The 22,683-nt window shown below is 34.8% G+C and overlaps 3 protein-coding genes across 3 annotated transcripts in view; 1 reads left to right on the plus strand and 2 right to left on the minus strand.

The window, feature by feature from the left end:
- LOC113230398 overlaps nucleotides 1–22,683 on the plus strand; it is a 119,108-nt gene that overhangs the window by 11,395 nt on the left and 85,030 nt on the right. The window lies entirely within an intron of this gene.
- On the minus strand, nucleotides 17,327–18,190 carry LOC113229950 (alpha-(1,3)-fucosyltransferase C-like). The gene has a single exon (XM_026463643.1). It carries the CDS (start codon nucleotides 18,188–18,190, stop codon nucleotides 17,327–17,329), a length of 864 nt encoding a protein of 287 aa, XP_026319428.1.
- Nucleotides 19,527–20,943, minus strand: LOC113229952 (alpha-(1,3)-fucosyltransferase C-like). Its single transcript, XM_026463644.1, has 2 exons — nucleotides 20,081–20,943; nucleotides 19,527–19,971 (listed from the first exon to the last, which is right to left on the minus strand). Exons 1-2 carry the CDS (start codon nucleotides 20,941–20,943, stop codon nucleotides 19,527–19,529), a joined length of 1,308 nt encoding a protein of 435 aa, XP_026319429.1.

A 22,683-nucleotide genomic window follows, 5' to 3' on the forward strand; every position in this document is an offset into this window, starting at 1 on the left:
ATTCTTTTTTGTGAAATTACTCCACTAGTTTGTTATAATTATTAATATAAAGATCGAACACTCAGAAAATATACATATATATAGTATGCAAGAAGACGTCGCGTCGGTTCGAATCCGACCGGATCGAAGGAATTTTTTCTAAGTGTTCGATGTTTGTATTAAATATTACAATCAATATTATTAAGCTTTTTTGATGATACCCAGTGACGGGATGAACTAGTCGTGCGTCTGATGGTAAGCGACACGCCTGTCCATAGCAGTTGCAGAGCCACTCTGAGCTGCAAATCGCAAAGATCTGAGGTATACTGCCACTGCGCCCGGCACCCTGAAACATAAGCTGACAAGTTCAATATATCTGTAATTTGACCAGCACTTTTACCCTAAAATCCGAAACGCAGTAATGCTCACCTTACTACTTGGCAGTAGAAATAATTAAGGTAGCAGTACTTCCCTGGACGAACTCTTTCTACTGCTACTAAAAGTGTACTATACGTATAAATTTTAGTAACCGAAATTCGCGCTACCAAATGTACTACAAAAAATTAACAGATTTTTTTTTAAATATACTGAATTGCACCAAATGAACACCGTAAATCGATATATGTTTTGTTAAAATCTTGTTCGAGGAATGCCTGAGTAAATCAGCTTTCTTGACAATAATTTACGATTATTGCTGCAACTAACAGGAAAAGCAGCCGAAGTAACAATGTGACTACTCTTACCCTGAATTATTCTGAAAGGAAATGAGAATATGAACTTGTCTCGTAGGTAATAAAGGATACATCAAGTATAGAACACTCTTAGGTTAAAAGCATCAGTTCTATATTGGTGGTATTGTTTAATTACAGTTACCTCAGAAGAAGTTTCGTCTTGGGGGAAACGACTGCAAGATCAATAAATTGTCGACTAAGCAACATGATTATATCTATTCCATCATCTACACAGCCCCCTATTTTATTTGACCTATGATTACTAACACTGCAGTCTTTAAAGAACTTATTGCAATTATATCTGCTGGATTCGCACCAGCGCCTTCAGCATACTGTGTCTGACGCTCTCTCAACTAAGCTACCTTACGAATTTTTCTGTGTGCTAGTTGCAGATCTTTCTTTTTACTGAAATGGTTCGAATCCAGCTGGATCTAAGGAATTTGTCTTAGTGTTCGATCTTTGTATTGATAATTACCTACAACAAACTTATGAAGTAATTTTACAAAAAAATAATTGAATATCATGATAGTAAAATTACATCGTGATCCAAATCATGATGTTTTGATTATTTTTCATTTGCACGGAACACAATTACGAGTATTAAGCCAATGGAACAAAAGCTAATGGAACAAGCGGGGGTAGATATTCCTATAAATAAATTGCTAATTTCACCCGGCCACTGACTGACCGGGTTGCAGTGCATTGCCTCAGGGAACGTCCCGAAATAATGACGTTTCGGTGAATGGCAGCCAATAATTATACGTAGACCTTATTTCCAGGCCAATGGCAATGTTACATATACGCTCATACAGTACATAACTTGCTTTAGATATCATTATTGTTCTGCGGTAGTGTGCAGTTGCGTTCCCGTCTCGAAAAGCGGCGAGGCGAAACAACGTCAGGTTTTAGTCGGTACGAGTCCGATGTAACACGTCGTCCCCCTGGACGGAGGGTATCCATGAGGATTTCCTGACGTAAAAAAAAGAAAAAAGGTACAACTATCAATGTTAACACCATAAGACTTACACACTTTTTACACACTTTTGTTATTCGCAGTAAGCGGTGTACTTTACAGAACTAAATCACAGTTTAGATATTTATAGATAACAGTAGCGCATTGTTCAGACAGAGTTCACATAGTTTTTTTTTTATGATAAGCGACACTACTACCCATAAAAGTTGCAGTGCTTTACAGCCTATCATCATGTACTTACTCATCATTACTTGTACTACCTTACCCTTAAAACAGGAACGCAGTAATGTGATCACTACTCTTGGCGGCAGAAACAGATAAGGCGGCAGTACTTCCCTGGACGAACTTTTTCCCAAGGAGCTCTACTGTTACTAAAATCGTTCTTTTTTCATTCTTCTTGCACTCGTCGTCACTGTCACGCAAAACTCAGTGAAGACCTAATTTTCAAATACCTTCTGTCTCGAGCAGTTTTCAGCTTTACGCAACCAGTATTCCTCGGTCAATATTTTCTACAACGCGTGTTGTTCCTACTAGTGATACGTATTTACTATCAATAATGATCGATTAGTCATAACTGGCACGAGATGAATTGTTCTTCTTTTATAAACGATGTAAACAACAAAATATTAAATATGTGTATATAGATGTAATATTTAAAAAATCCAATTCCAAGTTAAAACACTTTACCTTGTATTAGCAATTTGCACGGTCATATTCAATTTGTATTGCTATGGTTTTATGGCGTGATATAAAAACATGAATAGTCTACCTGTCGAAGTCACGAAAAATGTAGTCATACTAGGTTTTAGCCGGTGGGTCGTGCAATAGTGGTATTGCAGGTAGTTAGCATACAGGGCCAGCGCAGCGTGTCATTCGGACCGGAATTCTGTCATGTCAAATATATTCTGCTTGCGACATAGTTCGGTAAATCTGAATATGTAAGCGTGACGAAACGTCTCTTTATCTAACACCTCATTTATCTTCGTCGTCTTTTTTTATTCCAATGGTTTTAAAATACTTATTATATTTTTTAAAAACTTGAAGATACAAACTTTTTCTTCTAATTAGCTTATTTATTATTGTATAAATATGCAATTTGTCTGCTGTCTTATCGTAATTGAGTTAGTTTTTGTATGACAGGATACCAGTCCTTTATTTTTCATTATAATTTTTCTTAAATTTGTCTGAACTCTTTCGCCTAATGATGGTGAGCGGTGTTTATAACTAGGTAAAAAGTATTTTTTCTATATTTTGATGAATGACTAATGCAATTTCCTAAAAAGCTACTACGAAACTCACGATTAAGCGGAAACGTAATTACGCACGGTCCTTACTTTTCGATCTTCGACGGTGGTCTTAATTCCATCAGTGCATAAGCTTGTAATATTTAGCCAGGACGCGGTAGTAACCATAATAGATTGTTAATCGAAAAGCTATCGAAATGTTTAGTAATAAAGTAGATTTCGCCACGTGACGGGAGTGTAGAATGTAGGAGCAGTGAACTTTGTTGCCTCCCGAGGTCTTCACCACACCTGAGTTACACTCACAACAGCGTTAGTTCCTACCACTGTAGCGTAAAGATACGTATCACGTGCTTATCACACATTACTCAAGTGGATATTTGAATCATATTATGAGATTTTAAACCTAATGCAAATGATGTGAACTTTTAATTAGCATTTCTTAGAAGCATTTTAACAAATGAAGTGATTCTCAACAATCATACTGAACCATTTAATCAACCTGTAATAATATAGTACCTTATTATGTTAGTCAGATGTAGTTTGCAAAATATACATTGATATTTCTTTATATTTGTAAAATATTTTGAGCAAGTCATCCAAGCAATAATAAGAAACATTACCCCATTACTTTTTAATCATGAGGAGGCGAAATCTTGATCATGTTGTTAAGCGTCAGGTAGAATTTTATAGCATCAATTTTCCGCTGAATTATACAAAATGTTCTGAGAAGTGATGCCATTAGACACATTCGATTTTGTGAGTGAGATATTTCTGGAGTGGATGTTTATGGCAATCGCGGCGACTATTTTTAAGTGTGGTCGTCACGCCAGACCATCGCATCGTGACGAAACAACACTTGACGAAGAGTCGGCCCTGATAATGAACAAATTAGTTCCATCACAATAATGAATAGCTTTTCAGTTTTGAAGTTGAGACGACGACATCTGTTGCTAAACTACAGTTACCTTTGAAGTTCTATTAAGTATTTTACTTATACTATAAATTATTTTGTGTAATGTCACTTGTATAAAAATTAATTTTAGATACGGTGGTAAACCATTACTTTACGTAAATATAGAAGCTATCATATAGTTTATCATACAACTCGACACAATGCATTATTAAAGGTAAACAAATTCCTTTAGTAGTGAAATAACAATTGAAATACACGTGACCGCCTCTAATGAAATAGGTCCACAGATGTCACTGTACAGGATTATATTCAGTACTTCAAAATAATTCAGAAAACAATTTAAACAAAAAGTAGAAGGTACAAGTCTTGGTAATGGCAGCCTTGGAAGTGGTTCTATGCAGTTTGTGGTTAATAATAATAGTCCGGGAGAGCAGGTGCGCGCACGCACGATGGGAACCAGAAACGCATTTAAGTAGAACGAGACACAGGTTTTACCGTAATGTTATCAAATATTAAGAATAGATTACCGTTCTCATTTTTCCAGGCAAAATGTTTGTATATACTTAAATAACGTAAACGTACAGGTAAAGTAAATAGAAATAAATAAAGGTTCCGCTTCGCTATTTTTTTTAATATTTCATTTGTTTATAGAAACTTGTAGAAAGAAGTAAATAACTACTTTTAGTAATGCTTTAAATGTCATTTGTCTAATTACTTTACAGATTAAGGTTGTGACCTTAACACGAATTCCAAGGAATTTCGTGAACTTGCCTGGTTAATTGCCTAAATCCGGAAAGAAGACAAATAGCTACCAGTAGGAACGTTTGCGTTCATGATGAAGAAAACTCATTTTTTTCGCTCATTATTATACATAAGTGTAACTTCCTGGTGCCCGCCACTTTGTTTGCGTAGAATAACTAGTATCTACTGTACTACTTACTTGAGAAATGATTGGTTCTCCACATAAAATTTCCTCCCCTATTTCTCTCCCTTTAAGATTTATTTTTGTGACAAGAAGCAGCTTATGGCCTTTTCCTAGGTCCTATCTATCTCTGTATCAAAATTCATCTAATTTGGTTTAGCAGTTTAGACGTGAAAATACAGACAGAGTTACTATCATATTTATGAAATTAGTTTGGATTATATCTAAAACAACACTTCTATTCGTAAAAGTTCTTGATCGGGTTTGATGAAAATAAAAGTATACCAATGTTACCAGTTACATACTGGAAAAGATGTGATAACATGGCTTTCCCAATAAATAGTCGTCATTAGAACCCCGTGTAAGGACCATTATGGTGGAAAGTGCTCTCTACGACGTACTTTGTCCCTAGAGGATCATTGAGAAACCACTGCTAGCCTCGTTAGAACGTTCTCATTAATTACTCTGCTTTTGAAGCTCCAAACCTACTGCAAGTAATGTCTGTGTTTTTAAGCACACGTATGAATTCTAATATATGAAGAAACGGATAGATACAGACGTGAGAATAATTCCTAGTTAAAAAAAGATAAGAAAATACTTAACATTTCTCATAGATGGCGCTACGGCTAAAAAGTCGTTGAAAAATCAAATACAAAGACACGACAACAAATACATAGAGAAATTCGTGAGGTCCGCTGGTTCGTTCCGTGACTTAGTTGGTATAGCGTCTGGCACGGTATGCTAGAAGACGTCAGTTGGAATCCGGCCGGATACAAGGATTTTTTTCTGAGTCTTCGACCTTTGTATTAATAAATTATAACAAACTAGTGGAATAATTTCACATAAAAAATAATTGAATATCAATTCAATAAAAATTTTGATAAGAAAATAAGTAAAATAAAGAGACATAGTGACAAACATAATAGAAGGTAATGTTGTGGTTTGGACATATGAAGAAGATCTCATATCAGTAGCAGTAGAAGCTATTCCTTGTGAATGAGTCCGTCCAGGGAAGGATTGCCACCTTACCTATTTCTGACACCAAGTAATCATGCTGACATTACTGCTTTCCAGTTTCCAAGGGTAAGGGTGTTGGTAAAATTACGGGCACATCGGACTTGTGAAATTATGTTTCAGGGTAACGAGCGTGGTAGCAGTTATTTGCGATTCATAGCTCTGAGTAGCGCTGCAACTTTTATAGACAGGCGTGTCGCTTACTTACCATCAGACGCACAACTTCTTCGCTCCGTCACTAGGTATTGTACTGAGGCGTAGCTTGGGATGCGTAGCGAGAGGTACTTTTAAAAATATAAAATGGAATAATCTTCAAAATATACTTTATTGTACTTTCACATAATTTCGGCGTTGGGTTTACAAATCAATAATGTCAAGATGCTCCATTCTTTTCTCTTACTTCATTTTCAAAGCATTCTATTTACAAATCTATTCACTCAGCCAGTGATTCTACTCATAGAGTAGAGCCTAGACTACATCCCTCTTCCTCACAACTCAAGGGGTGAATATCCCTAGCTGGTGCTCTACCTATGATAGGCAACTTACATCAGTGATCAGCCTTTACTACAGGCTAGCCACACACTGCTCGGAAGCTATTACCTTACCAACAAGTAACCACCGAGGAGGCTATGGCTTTAGTCTGCCAAAAACCTGTCTAAAAGGACAGACCATGACCACATCCTAATCAAACAAATAAAAAAAAATATAATTACTCGCTATCCTAGCTAATTAGAGAACCTGACTAATCCCTAACACTTTATTTCAGCGACTCTAGACTGGCCTAATGATCCTAATAAAAATTCTAAACATCACTACTGAAAACTCCCTAACTGTTTCCCTAAATTATCTTCAACGTGCATGCTGCCACAAGGACGACACAGGCTTGAGCATCCATCGGATGTTCACTGGGTTACATCAATATTGATCCCCCAGCTGCCTCAGTCCTCATCGTGCAGCTACCCACGTTCCATCAGCTATTCTCACTTTCTTTAAATAAACAAGCACAAAAACACATATAACCCTAACAACATATCCTAACATACATATGGGATGGGGATATTCCATATGAAGATCGCCTAATTAATTAAATAAATATATTTTCCCCGAATGCAGACAGTTCTTGTTCATCTGGGAGGGTGAGCACGAACTATGCACATACACTGGACAATACATCTATCAAATTAAAAAGAAAAAAAAGAAAAAGTAAGTTATATCCTTCTAATCCCAATCGGTATTCTATTACATCCTCCCGTCTTTCAAAGTCTGCATTGCCGGAAAATAACAAATTCTCTTAAAATTCTTCACAATCTCATCGTGGTACCACATGAAAAATAAATATAAAAGATTAATTAACCTAGTAGAAACCAAGAAAACATTAAATTATCTCCTATAAAACGTTTTCATTCTACTCGCATGCAGTAGATCCTGCTTACCCAATTCTTGTTTATACCTGAACTTTTCATCATACAATTAACTTTACTCAAGCGATATACTACCCTAACTTACGCGTAACATATCTCTTAGATAACAAAGCAATTCTATCTTTCTTCTCAAATATTCGCTTCCGTTGCGATTGAATATTACCTACATATTCCTTACGAGAAATCATCGAAGCTGCTCGTTTTACAAATTCTCCTTGTAAGTTGTCCACTTTACTTACAACAGGTTTAAAAATGTTGCTTTCCAAATTATATTTTGTATCTAATTTCGGGAAAGTATACTTATAATTATTTTTATTGAAATTACAATCTTGACGCAATTGACATGTCTTATCACTTACATCAACTTTACTTATCATTTCTGGCAAAACCGAGAAGCTAACTAAACTTTTTGATACGGGTTTCAAAGAAGACTTTTCTTTCTTTGATCCAATATCTATCATGGACTTAGAAGAAGAAATTTTGTTGTCAATTTCCACTTTTGACAACTCGAAATTATATTTTTTCAAAATATCTTGACCCAAAATTAAATATTCTTCAAGATCGTCTATAACCAGCAACTTCGAAGGATATTCCTTTCCATTAAATGTCAACGACACTTTGGTGGACGACTGCACATTTATTGGCGTTGCACCCACTGTACGTAATGGAAAACTTGAAGTATCATCGATACGCAACTGCAACCTTTCCGCAAAATAACGAGAAATTACTGAAACCGAAGCATTAGTATCCACCAACGCCTCGCAACTTACATCATTAATAAAAACAGATATAAAAGGTGCCCTATCTTCATTAAAACTATTAATTGTAAACAAATTTTCTAAATGTTCAGCTGCGCTTTTCTGACATTCACGTTGAGGAGATCCCGACGAAGATCCACTACTGTGTGCTCGTGAATACCCTTGACTTGGCGTATCCTGATGCAGGACTGGTGCTTGTGGCACTTGATATTCCGACTGCTTAGACTCGGGTCTAATTATCGGTGCAGAGTCACCCTGTGTTTGCCAACAGTGAGAGTGCTCCATGTGACAATATACTGGCAAATCAATATTTTGTCGGCTCACATCGTAACTGTGATTAAATACATCATCTACTTGTATAATTGTTTTTCTCAACTCCTCTTTAGATAAATACAAATTACTAGCCAGCATCCATTGAAAATTGGGTATCAAAGACTTCAAGAAATGCTTAATAAACTGAACATCTTGAATATTCGCTTTCGTCGCTAATTCATCTAAACTATAAAAATAACTTATCAGCGATTCATTAGGCCCCTGTCGCCTATAATAAAATTCTCGGGCGTAATCTATCTGTGAGGGAACTTCCTCTCTTAACTTCTGTGCAATCACATCATACATCATGTATGAAGAAAAATACGTTCTGTACCATTGTAGAGCTGGCCCCTGCAAATACAATGCAAACACGTATCTTTTCTGCACATCAGACCAATTATTTAATACACTGATGGCCCCAAATTGAATCAAAAACTCATCTACGTCGTTGAATCCATTAAATCGTTGTGTCGACATACCATACATATCTTCTTCGTGCACTTTTCACTGGTATCAATTATAAAATAATATTTATTAGAATAAGTAGAAATATAAATTACGACCTTTTGTTACGCTTTCCTGGTGATTTTTTTCGTAAAAATATATAAAAAAATTTCCAACGGAGTTCTCTTCATTGGAACTTTTCCATCATTCGCAAGCTTGTGTTCACCATTTTGAAAGCTTGAATTATATTATACTTCTCCCATTGCCAGATTTTTCAAAATAAAAATATAAAAAATTTTCACATCGTAATTCACGCTTCTATCATTTGAAAGCCGGCGCATTCCACCATTTTGTAACTGGCTTCTACCACTTGTATCCTTATGTACGCTTACGGAGCCTTCACCACTTGTACTGAGGCGTAGCTTGGGATGCGTAGCGAGAGGTACTTTTAAGAATATAAAATGGAATAATCTTCAAAATATACTTTATTGTACTTTCACATAATTTCGACGTTGGGTTACAAATCAATAATGTCAAGATGCTCCATTCTTTTCTCTTACTTCATTTTCAAAGCATTCTATTTACAAATCCATTCACTCAGCCAGTGATTCTACTCATAGAGTAGAGCCTAGACTACAGTATCATACAAAAAGGAAGATAAATGAAAACAGATTGACGAATGAAATAAATAGAGCTAAGAAGATAAGGCGAAAACTTGGAATGCGATATTGGAAGAGGACGGTCACGAATAATGTTTTTAGACCAAATCGGGATTGTTCTTCAAAAGGCTGGAGGGAAAAGGATAAGAGATTGAAGAATAAAAGTGGAGCAAGAGAAGGTTTGTCAGTATCGTGCAAAATAGCTATAGATACCAATGAGAATACAAGAGCGTGAATATATGTTTTTATATAGGTAAAAAAAATAACAACATTCATAATTTATGCATTAAAAGAGATTGGTATTGTTTAAATCTTTCTAATTATTGATATTGTGCAAGAAACATTAAGTTTAGTAATAGTATAAATCAAATAAAAATAAATTATGGGAAGGTATGTGTTGCTTCACTACGGTGGAGTTAAAATCACTTTGATTGTCTGTTCAAATTGCATCTTGACAATAACATTCTTCTGACCTAATATGAAATGAAATGAATTTGAATATAATGTACTACGTGTACGTTCGACTGCCTCACATACATTTAAATAGGTATGCACTTTAACGCATTAAAGGAACGTATTTAATATTACGAATTTCAAAGCAGTAAGTTAAAGTTTAGTAGTCAGTATTTTTAAACTTATAACATTATATCAACCAGTAAGTAACACGATAGAAAAAAGAAGTGTGGTAAACAATAACATTATGCATTATGATGAAGTAACTCTAGAACCAAATTTACTCACAATTACTAAATTTCTAGTCTATCTCTGCGTCTGTAATCTAATTAACAATAAGTTGTCGGTATATAGTTTAGGTAGATACAACATTAAACTTAAATTAACAAAATGATAACTAGGTAAGTCAAAACTATGAACAATCTGCGGAATTGTTAAAAAACCCGGAGTTAATTGAGGTCAGTAAATTTATGTTAGTATTTATTTGTCTTAAATAATACTGTTCATTATTGTTTTATATTATTTATATTATAATATAAAACAATATTTACAACATATTTTTAATATTTATACACATTTCATATCTGTGTCATACTGTACTCTAGGCTCTACTCTATGAGTAGAAGTACTGGCTGAATGAATATAGATGTGTGTTTAGAATGTATTTAAAAAAATAGGATAGAAAAAAGAACATCTTGGCAACTCTAGACTAAGGATCGTATTCCAGAACTCTACACAATACTCAAGTCAGGACTTGAGTATTGCAGTGAGCACTAAAAATCATACTCAAGTCATTGCCATTAGGGTCGTATTTCCAGTGCTTGTGTTTCCAGTGCAATCCTGAGTTGAACATTGAGTAGAGTTCTGGAATACGACCTTAAGATTCCAAATTGAATATACGTTTGCAGTCATATTTATGAATAATCGTCGTTACTCTTAAAAAAGTATCTCTCGCAAAGCTACCTGAGCTACGTTACGTCCTATAGTACAATCAATCCATACATCTATTATAATTAATGTTCAAATAGTCAATGGATATTTTACCTTGTTTACCGAGCGAATGACCACTAACTCCTAAAATACAGTCTTAGCTTAAGAGCTAGCAGGTTAATCTGTTTAAATAACTAATGTACTACCTATATCAAACATGATCAAATCTGTATGAATCCGACTTCAATAAAAAAAACCGACCACTAAAGTTTGTGGAATTACATCTATTTGTATAGTTTTCTTGAATCGAATCCACTCTGCTACCATTTGTTGGCTAATTGTTAAGGGTTTACGGGAATAATAAGCGTTTGGAAGGTAATAAATGTGTATTGGAAAAACACCGATGTACCTATATAAATATAAAAACAATCGACGTCGAATGACAAACAGCAATAGTTTTCTTCTACGCGACGTGCTCCATAGATTAACAAAATCGGTTACCGGAAAGTGCGCAAAAACCGGATTCATCACCTCATTCGCCACTATACGGGACTTAACACAGGAGATAATAAAAATCGGTACTCACTGCTTAAAGTATGTTGAGAGAAAAACGCTTTCAATTGGAGCTTAACAATATCAACCATTAAAATAATTGCTCTTATAAAATTTAGGCGCTATTTATAAAAAAAGTCTCCATGCATGAACATTCCGCGGGCCGTTGAAAGCTTGCCTGTTAACTAGCAATACTTTTTCAACAAGTGGACAAATGTTTGATAAGGATCTTCTTACAATTCCGGTAGAAGTTTTGATATCCGCCACTCTATTGACGCCACCAGTGCCAGGAAACACAGCTACAACTCGACTCAATTTCCATTTGAACAGTGATAGATTGTCCTCCTTTAGAATTACTAGAGCGTTCATCTTCAATGCTGCTTTACAAGTTCGCCATTTAGTCCTCAGTTAAAGCTCTGAGACATATTCTTTGCTCCATCCGCACCAAAAATGTTGTCGAAGTTTTTCAATTTGCTGGAAACGATTCAAGCGATTGTTTGGTACATCTTGATAATCCTAGCTTGCCAAGGAAGTGAGCAGTCTACCGATGATGAAATATCCCGGTGTCAATGGCATAAGGTCTTCTGGATCGCTCGAGAGAGAGGTAAATGGTCGTGACTTGAGGATTGCTTCAACTTGGACAAGTGCTGTATAAAGCTCTTCAAGAGTTAAGTTAAAATTACCCAACACTCTTTATAAATGATATTTGATTGTATGACTGTACACTAGCCTCCCATAGACCTCCGAAATATGGCGAATAGGCTGGAATAAAACAGAAATTTATTCGTCATTGACTGCCTCAGACGACAGCGAATCACAATTACTTTTTTTTAAATTTGAAAGGTTGTTGTAAGCACCAACAAATCATTGTCTCAATATGTGGTTTTGGGTTTCCCCCTACGCGCAATTAATCTGCGCAATGCTGATAAATAATTATTACTTGTCAAGTCGCCAACCAGTTCAATGTGGATAGTCTTTGTCGTGAAACATATAGAAAGGTCTATGTACACTTAAGTGTTAACAGTTAAGTTCACTTATTTTCTTGATTTGAAGCTTATATATCCTTCAATCCAGGTAGACAAAATCCAGCTTCGGTCTAGGACCATGTACGGGACTTAACACAGGAGATAATAAAAATCGATGCTCACAGCTTAAAGTATATTGAGAGAAAACGCCTTCAATTGGAGCATAGCAAAACCAAGTACTAAAATCAATTCTCCTTATACAATTTAGGTGCTATTTATAAAAAATAAGTCTTCATACGTGAACATCCACCCTTAGAGGTGGAATATTTTCTTCAAAATTAAATGGGACTACTATCGAGGTACCGTCCTTCCAACAAAAAAAGAAACATCAAAATCGGTTCACAAATGCGGAATAACGGAAATAACGGAGTTATCGCGTAACATACATTAAAAAAATCGTATAGTCGAATTGAGAACCTCCTCCTTTTTTTAAGTCGGTTAAAAAGGAGGCGTTGCTCTATTCGACTGTATATTTTTGTTTGTATGTTACGCGATTACTCCGAAATTTGTGAGCCGATTTCAATGATTCTTTTTTCGTTGGAAAGGGGTACCAAATTCGAATATTCTACCTCCAAAAGTGGTATACGGGTCAAATTTCATTCACTTTGGCACTATCTTTGCGATTTAAAGCTCTGAATGGCACTGCAACTGTTATGGATAGGCGTGTAGCTTACCATCAGGTGCATGATTTGATCGTCCCGTCACTTAATATTATAAAAAAAAAATATCCAATGAAAATAAATGTTATGGTGCCTAGAGCTGATCTGATATAAAATGGTGGTGGTAATGACCATAGCGAAAAGGGGATAAATTTTTGAGATCAGTTTGTTTTTATAAATGAATCATTATTATTATAAATTTCTACTAATAATCTATTATATAATATAATGCGGAAAGAAAAGAATTATGTATAGGCATGTGTCTAGTATATGATCTCAAAGCTTCGGTCGTTCAAGTCCATCATAATGACATACCGTGGTTTCGCTGGCATCCCGCGCTACTCGTTTTAAATGCTAGGTCGCAGCTTGGATAGGGTCGTTCACCTATTCATGGTACAATCATTTTGAGTTGCCTATAAGTCACAATTAAATTGTGATAATTATATGACATTTGATTACCACTAACAATAAAATAGTACCCAAATACAATTAACACTACCAGTATTCATTATATTTGAGGACTCTTGTATTTTGTAACAAAAGTGACCACTAGATTTAAGGTTGCCTTTGACATTCAAGAGTAAGCTGAGCTTTTATACTTGAACCGTTCTTTATCCAAGTTGAATTTAAATCTGAAGTGTAAGCAGGGGCTTAAGCTTTTGATAATTATACTCTCGTCGCGCTAAGGTACTGTTTACTATAAAATGACCTTGAAATTGTTGTCGGTGTCTCGTGGTAGTTGTCTAGTGTAGGCAAAGTCGTAGCGCAGTAGATACAGCTAAAATACAAAGTTGACTCTTAAAAGTAAGCATTGTTCATTGTTCACGAATCGTTACATAAAAAAAGAACTATGCAATATACCTCTAAAATCAACCTAAAAGTCATAATACCCAGGAATGATTCCTCCACTGGTTGTTTGTTTTAAATTTACTTTTGAAAGTTTATTTGTATTTGAAATAAAAATTAAACTACAACAAAATATATAAATGGTTCACTTCAGTTTTGTATTGTTAATATTTATAATTTTGTCCATTTTCTGAAAACTGCAGGAGAAAGACTTCATATTCATTTAATACATTTCACATATATAGTACAAGTTAATAATTTTTAAATTATGGTATATACATAGATGTAAACTAAACTTATAATTTAGGTATATTGTAAACGAATTTAATTTATTTTTGAAATGGACGGACATTGGCATAATAATCATCCTAATGAAAACCGTCGAGAATTGACATTATGCTACCTTAAAGATTTACCATCTTATTCAGCATTGGTGAATGTTTTGTTTTACATTAATAATATATTATAACCCTTTTCACAGCTAGACGTGTTTTGTCTTTAAAATGGATGATTGTACAAAATTCCATTCATATAAGACACTTCGTATAAAGGTATTTTGACCAAATATTTCCATGTAAAATAAAAGTTAATTAGAGTTGTTTTCCTGCTGAGTGAGGGGCCAAGAGAACAGTCCCATATCTTTCTACATAAGTTTTGTTTATGGGGACCGCCTCTATCAACCTCTTGGTTATGCGGGAAGAGCACTATAACCAGTGCGAGCAAGCCCGCACATGAACCAACAAAGCCAGGTCCGAACCCCAGATCAGCCCGTTTGCACGAACTTCATCCGGTTCTCTATAAGGCCTTAGATGAGTCGCCCCGGGTGCACGTACAGCACCCTCCCAATTTTCCAGATAGGTACCGGAGCTATAGGCACGCCCACTTCCCGTCGCGCTTTGCGCAACTAACTATTTGGTAGTCGACTCTAAACCGACTACCAAATCTCCTCATTGGTGGCGGAGCTGTAAGGCACGCTCAGTTCTCGAAAGCCCCTTCCCCGCGAATGCTGTGTGCTTGGTTGTATTCGGTATGAACTTTTTACTTACGTCAGGAAACTCCCATGGATACCATCCGCTCTCGTGGCAAAGATTTATGTCGGCTTTATACTGACTAAAACCTGACGGTGTCCCATCAGTGCCTAAGAGACAGGAGCTCTCAGCTCTGCTCATCTTGTCGCAGGGTCTTTCCCCTCGATGTCTTCACGATAAACGCGTAAATCACGCAGGACGCCATAACGTAACCTAGCTAAGACAGCTAACAATAGAATTACAGTGAAATTCCCAAAATCATGGAGCATTTTTTTAGATCTTTATTTAATTAATAATTTACCTACTTGTAAAGATTTTTATCAAAACAGGGAAACATTTTTCTTAAAACACTCATAATAATATGCATATAATAATTGTTTACCTTTATTTAGTACATAAATATTTACAAAATATTCTACGAATTATAAATTACTGTGCATTAAAAATCTATTCATAATACTTGGTAGGTCTTCAAAGCAGACTGCATATATAATCAAAAATTTTAAGCTTTGTTACTTTTTTTTGTGAAATTTGCACTTAAATCTATTTTTCATAATCATACTCAAATTCAAATTCTTGTTTCGTCCAACTACCAGAACCCTTAGCTTGATTGGGAGATCCATTAACATTGATCGATATAATAGATTCACTTGCGTTTTTTTCTTGAGTTTGAGTGACTGGTCCTAGAGTAGTCGTGGTAACATATTTATTATTTTTGTCATCTTTCTTGACTGGACTTCCAGGTTTCGAGTGGGAAATTATCTCCCGTAAAGGTTTGCTATCTCGACTACGATGCTTTTTCTTCTTACGGCGATTGAGTTTCGGCTGATAAACCGGTTCTCTTGTTACTGGGATCACTTTTATCGATTCGCGATAATTTAACGCGAAAGATTTAATGACCTGTACATTGCCATTCCACCACTGAGATAAGCTAACGTATGTACTGCTTTCATTTCTTTGAACCAAGTCATTCATCGTAGCGCAAAATACACAAAAGTCATCCGTTTCTGTACTCTCGTCAGTGCCGTGGAAGCTGTAATACCTATGCCATTTGAAGAAGTCGTAATATTGTTCTTTATCATTTATTATTTCATACATTTTTAGAGCTAGTCCGGATTCTCCTAATTTCCTTGCATCCAAATATATTCCATCAGGCATAAACCTTAAACAATATAATAAAATTAACAACGCTGTGGCATGAAAGATAATGTGGATGGTTTAGTCATGTAAAATGAATAAAAGTTGGTAGATTGACGGCACAAATTTATCTGCAGTGAATCTGGAGAGAGGTGTAAAGAGAGGTAGACCTAAGCGTACATATCTCAATCAGATTGAGGATATTCTTAAAAAACGACGGGTTCAAAAGTATCAAGAATAAACGGACATGTATGAAGAGACTGATGGAAGTGGAAAAAGCGAAGGAGGTTTGTCAGGTAGCAGGTCCATAGTGTGCTTACCCCAGTAGGAGGAGAGTGCAGCATATGTCGGAGCTTTTACTATCGAAATTTAAACTAAAGAAAAAAGTGATACGTTTTTGTTTTTCTTACTCTTCTTCTTCTTAAAGTGCTACTAACTAAACTAAACTACTGCAGGTTGGCCGTCAGGCAAATTTGGCCTTGTCCAAGGCCAAATGAAACAGTTGTTTAGCGCTCATCACACCGTCCGCTCCCTTATGTTGCATAACCTTGACTTTTACGTCTTCAGAAGCAGTCAGTATCTATCGAAGCACGTAACCGAGATATGTAACTTTACGCTTCTTGATCTTCTTTCTTTCTTGATCTTTACGCATCAACCTTGTTTTTCTAAAAGATCGTATGTACTCAACATATTGATCTAACATTAAAGATGGTATTAAACCATAACTGAGCACGCAGGGCTGAATTCTTGCTATGTAGTATAATCTAAATAAGGTTTGGAGATATTATAATAGTACATTGTATTTATTTTATTCCATTTTTCATTTGGGAACTCCAGGCCACTAGTCTCCGAAATAGATACCAAAAATAATTTTCACTCAACAACATTATGTCATCAGTAATAAAATTGCACCAGGAGACTTAAACATATAGTCATTTGCCATGAAATTTCCCGTACTTCAGTACGGGAAATTTCTACGTATGAATGTACGTACGATTTCGAGTGTAATGTAATCGTAATAAAATAATATTACGATAATACAAAAAAATCTCTAAAACAATTTGATTAGTGTGTTTTCATGTTACCTTTATACATTTATCTACAACAATGAAAAAGATTTCCCAGATTCTGTCAGCCGTGAACATGGGACCTGCAAAGGGCCCGAAACCTTGGTTTGTTTGAAACACCAATATGCGCGAATTAGATTTAAAAAATCGCGAAAACCTAAGAACTCGATAGTCTGCATCTACGACAATTTTATATTTTACTAAACTAGCAATAATTATTTAACTTAAGGTAGTAGCGGACAAAGAAAGTGAAATAGATTTACCTTGTATAGTTTGCTCCTCCATAAACTACGGGTACTGCAAAGTGTTCTAACGCAAATAGCACCTGTTCAGTCACATAGTCTTCACTGAGGGCATTTTCAAAGGCCAAGTAGAAATAATAATCTGTTTCCACTAAGGCAAAACATTCATCCATTCGGTCTACCGAACATTCCAATTCTCCACAGCTACCAAATACATCTATTCGGTGTCCATAACGTGCTAATTCTTCACTAAGATTACTGACGAAGACCTCACGTCTACTGTTTGTTTTGCAGTTTGATGCAAACCACGCTGCTGCAACGCTCTTTTTTCGTAACTTATGTTTAATATATTTAGTGATTGGTCTCATACGTTTTACATCCATCCAATGCATATTTTTCTTAGGCCCTATTATTTTGTCTTGGTTATCTTTTATTATAATATGACCAAAGTAAATATCGGAATCAAGTTTATATGTCCATGTACGATTAAAAAATCCATTATAAGTGTCAGGCACTGGATAGTTTGATGAAGATTGCATGCCAACAAACGTATAAATTTGTTTCTGAGAGCGAACTTGTGGTCTTTCCATGTCACTTTGAAGGTTAACCACATTGAATAATATGGCGTCAAATTCTGATACATCTTGGAAATACGCCATGTCATTGGTAATGAAACAGTTCTGATAGAGACATTTCCTGCTGATAAAAGTGTCTTGATCCGTATCCATCCACGCGAAGGGATCTGTGATTGATGATGTCCACATAAGCATGTAGACTAGGTCGTTTTGCTTTTCATGTCCACTTATATTAAAAACATGTAACACTATAACTAATATAACTTCGCTTAAACCGCATCTTCTTTTACCAAGTTTCCCAACCATTTTATTTAGGTATTAAAAAAGAGCAAACCAAAAGTATTGCACACTTATGTGCTCTATAATGTCAAATAATATCAGGCAATACTGTGTTTGACTTTTAAATCTTTCAACATAAACATTATTTTGTTACAATATAAATATTATGTATTCATGTAACAACAAACCCATTCTTTTTCACTGACTTCTGTAATCGATTTGATCACCTAAGATTACAACCTGACGTAATCTTAATTTTTTGTTATAAATTACTTAAATAGATTAAAAAATAGTGGGTGAAGCACGCAACTTTATAAATTCTTCTATTTCAAGTTTTTATGTATTTTGTCTTTCTTCTTCTTATTTAAGAGCTAGGCTCTTGCCGGTGGAGTAATCGCCAATCATCTCTGTTTAACGCCCTAACTTTGATTTCCTCATATGACACACTATTTTTTTCCTTATCAAATAACTTCGTCTCGTCGATGGCTACGTATGCCTTTTCAATATTTTGCTAACATTATAATCTTATCATTAAAGCTGTTTAAAAGCATTCAATATTGTAGTTGTAGTAAGTTACGAATACCGTTTTGCCGGGATATTAAATCTTGTATGTAATATTGTAAAGAAAATTTTGCGTTTTTAGGCGGAAAAACAATATCGAAACAGTACATTTTGTAATATTATATTTTAACATATTTAGTAAAATAAAAACAAAGATCTGCAACGGGCACAACTGAAATTCGTAAGATCCATTGAATCGTTCCGCGGCTCAGTTGGAAGAACGGTAGCCCCGGTTTGGCGAAATCGGTGGTTTAAATCCAACTGGATCGAATTTTTTTTTGTATTTGTTTTTGTTCGATGTTTGTATCAACAATAAAAAACCACTTATCAAAAACAAAAATAAACTTGACAGATTTGATAGATCTTATAAATTTTTTGTCACAAATTTCTTATCAATTGCAATTAAATTTGCAAATTATTTTTACGCCTTAACTTTTGCGCAACTGCAAAATTAATTAAACATTTTAGTATTTGTTGAAGCAAATTTTAAAACAATAATGAATAGTAATCTCTATTTATAAGCTCATCAATTCATTTTTGTCCAATCTATAAACACATACATACGTTGGTATTAAATTATTTATTTTCCATACTTTCAAAACACTAGCACGAGTTGTTTTCATGAAATTTTCTCTTGCCTTAGATTTTCAATAGAATTACATTTATCTTCTCTTCTAGGGTCTACGGTACTTTAGCTACCACGGTTTTGATACTCCTTCTTTGTTTCATTCTTTTTACGTCAACTTATTACATATATATACAAGCTCGTCTATTTCCATTTTGGGATACGTTTTAATTGAAATTAGGTTTGAATTTCGAAATAATAACTATATATGTTTCCCAAAAATTGTGTAAAACTTTGTAATAATGTAGGTGGAGGTGTCATTCCAGGAATATGTGTTTCTGCAACTTCTGTTGGCCTGTAATTAACTGCGTCTCGTGCTTTTGGAGGTAACTTAGCAATAGGATTCGCATGGGTTCCTCCATCTTGCAGCTCATTCCACCATTCCCGGAAACGTGCATATACACGCCTTTCATCACTTCTTGACGCTTTGTTCAGTGCAGTACAAAGAGCGCAGATGCCATCAGAGTCAGCATTATCCGAAGAGGCATCATACCGATAATATCGGCGCCACCTAAAGAAATCATAGTATCTATTCTTATCTTTTATGATGTCATTCATCTCTTTTGCCAGTTTTGCTGGTCCTAAAGCTCGGGCATCTAAATATGTTCCATTGGGCATAAATCTGAAAAATATTTTATATTTATATTTATCATAATTCTTATTACAACTTATACTAAAATAACACAAAACCATTTGAATGAAAACAAAATGTGATAGGACACTTAACATACTTGGTATAGTTTGCACCTCCAAATACCACTGGTACTGCAAAATGTTGTAATGCAGTTAAAATCTTTTCAGTTACATAATCTTCGCTGAAAGAACTCTCAAACGCTAAATAAAAATAATAATCGGATTCAATTAAGGCAAAACATTCATCCATTTGATCTTTAGGACAAGTCTTATTTCCACAAGTTCCATAAATATCTAATGTTTGTCCATACTTAGCTAATTCCTGTGTTAAATTTTGACCGAAGTCAATTCGTTCTTTGTTTGCATAACAGTTTGACACAAACCATGCCGCTGCAGTCTTTTTGTTCCGCAGCTTACGTTTAATATACTTGTTCACTGGCTTCATCTCTGTGAAGTTCATCCAGTGAGTACCATTCGCTTTAGGACCTATTAGATCACTGTTATTGTTTCTTATAGACATAAACGGAAAAGGTACATCTGAATTAAGTTTATATGTCCAGGTTAAATTAAAAAACATATCAAAATCAGTATCTTGCGGATGATTCGCAGCTGGTTCTGTGCCAACGGCAACATAAATTTGATTATCAGCTCTCTCGTATGGGACTGGTCCCATATCTAAATAAAGGTTCATAATGTTGAATAAAATGGCATTGTAGCCTCTAACATCGTCAAAATGATCTCTATTGCTAGTAAAGTAACAATTTTGGTCAATACAATTCTTGCTAAGAACAGATTGTCGCTTTGGTTTTATAGATGCAAATGGTTCGTTAGTAGCAGATGTCCATTCCAGTACATATATCAGTTCTTGTTTTTTCCGATGTCCACATATGGCGAGAGAACTGAATGTTATGAGCAATACAATGCAGCATTTTAATATTTTGCTTTCTCCTGTCCAAACCATCTCGAAATTATATTATTTTTAAAGCTAGTTTATTTTGGCGCACTTGTATACCTACTGCTTAAGCATTTGAATGAGGCTGCTTTCTTATATGAAATCCATCTCGGAAATTTAACATAAAACAAAAACCCTATAAATAAACAAAACATTCCGATCATGGAGATATTTATAAATGTTAGAGACATCAATAGAATTCTTGTTATAAATTCCTTTGCTATGCTAGAAGAAATGTATGTGCCAAAATATAAATGTTTTGAATGATTATACTCAAAATATTTTTTATAATTCATTCAATGATTTCATTTGTGAAAATAAATACTAAAATCATGGAAATGCACAATAAATAAAAATATTTATGCCACCAAGTTACCAGCAAAATAAATATGAAATGGGGTTTTATTTTGGCGTATGAGATACACGTTGAACTGAAATGCTGGTTTACAAGTTATGGCTGGATATAATTGTATTAAAATTTAATTTACGAACGCAATTTATCAAAAGAAACAAGGGAATGACTAAATAAATATACAAATTGGACCTAAATAAAATGACTGTAAACTCAATCCACTTATAAACAAGAACCGATAATTTCAAGCCAAAATTTTTTTGGTAATAAGGAAACATTGCCAGTAGTTTTGTATTCAATGTTGTGAGGTATTAAATAAATGTATAATAATTTAAATACCATTAAGAACAATAGCTGTGCAGGTAAAAAGGACAAGGACGAATTAATTGCATACTTCAAGAAAAGGCACCTTTTCATTCAATATAAAGACACATTCTGATTTTTTTTTTCAAATTTTGCAATCAGCCGAAGTTAAGTTCATTATTTTATTACTTAGCCCGTTCATGTATAATGCCATTACTTTTCTTGCTGTAGTGCTTATATTGTTTCAATACAAAATATTCAATATAAATCAATGAATTTTATCAGTACGTTGTTGATACTTCTCTATGGAAAAGCAGTAGGCGGCAACTACACAGAAAGTACTTGGAAATCGCACAGTAAAGTTATAGTTGGAAGATCATACCGCAGAATGCATACATCAGTCAAACGTACATCTTCATTGTCATAATATACAGGGTGATAACTATAACACTGCCACATAAAGAAATAGTTATTATAACGCAGGCCATCAAAGCATTTTTCACATCAAACTGCTGTCGCTCTCTCTAATATTTGTTTCCGGAAACTTTAGAGGATGTCTAAGCCAAAACATAGGAGGTTTTGGACATTAAAAAACTGCTATTTTAACCGACTTCAAAACAAGGAGGTTCTCATTCGACTGTATGTTTTTTTTTTGTATGTATGTTCCGCGATAACTCCGGTATTTGTGAACCGATTATTATAATGGTTAATTTTGCTATTATTTTAATGTTGATTTTGCTATTATCCAATTCAAGGCGTTTTTCTCTCTCAATATAGTTTGAGTAGTGAGAACCGATTTTTATTATATCCTGTGTCAAGTCCCCTAAAGCGGCGAAAAAGGGGATGAATCCGGGTTTACGCACTTTCCGATAACCGATTTCAATAAAACTTGGTAATTATATGTAATTCCACTTACTTTTGAGATCGGTTTTTTAGTACTCTGTGCTGAGATTATTCATACCATTTTTCCACTACATTTTTTACTTGTAATAAGTTGGTGAAATATATTAGATTAAGCTAGTAGAAGGCGGTGTTCCTATAAGCGTTCTTATAAAGGAATTGCTAATCTTGCGGACTTGTAACATTGTACTATA

This window comes from Hyposmocoma kahamanoa, unplaced genomic scaffold, assembly GCF_003589595.1.
Source record: "Hyposmocoma kahamanoa isolate Upper Pololo Valley unplaced genomic scaffold, ASM358959v1 63, whole genome shotgun sequence".
NCBI lineage: Eukaryota > Metazoa > Arthropoda > Insecta > Lepidoptera > Cosmopterigidae > Hyposmocoma > Hyposmocoma kahamanoa.

What these genes read in the sequence shown, in the direction of transcription:
- LOC113229950 (XM_026463643.1), bottom strand. Translation starts at nt 18,190, where the DNA reads ATGGTTGGGAAACTTGGTAAAAGAAGATGCGGTTTAAGCGAAGTTATA.
- LOC113229952 (XM_026463644.1), bottom strand. Translation starts at nt 20,943, where the DNA reads ATGGTTTGGACAGGAGAAAGCAAAATATTAAAATGCTGCATTGTATTG. An exon ending in GGAGGTGCAAACTATACCAA is followed by an intron (nt 19,972 to 20,080) that starts GTATGTTAAGTG and finishes AATATTTTTCAG; the next exon opens with ATTTATGCCCAATGGAACAT.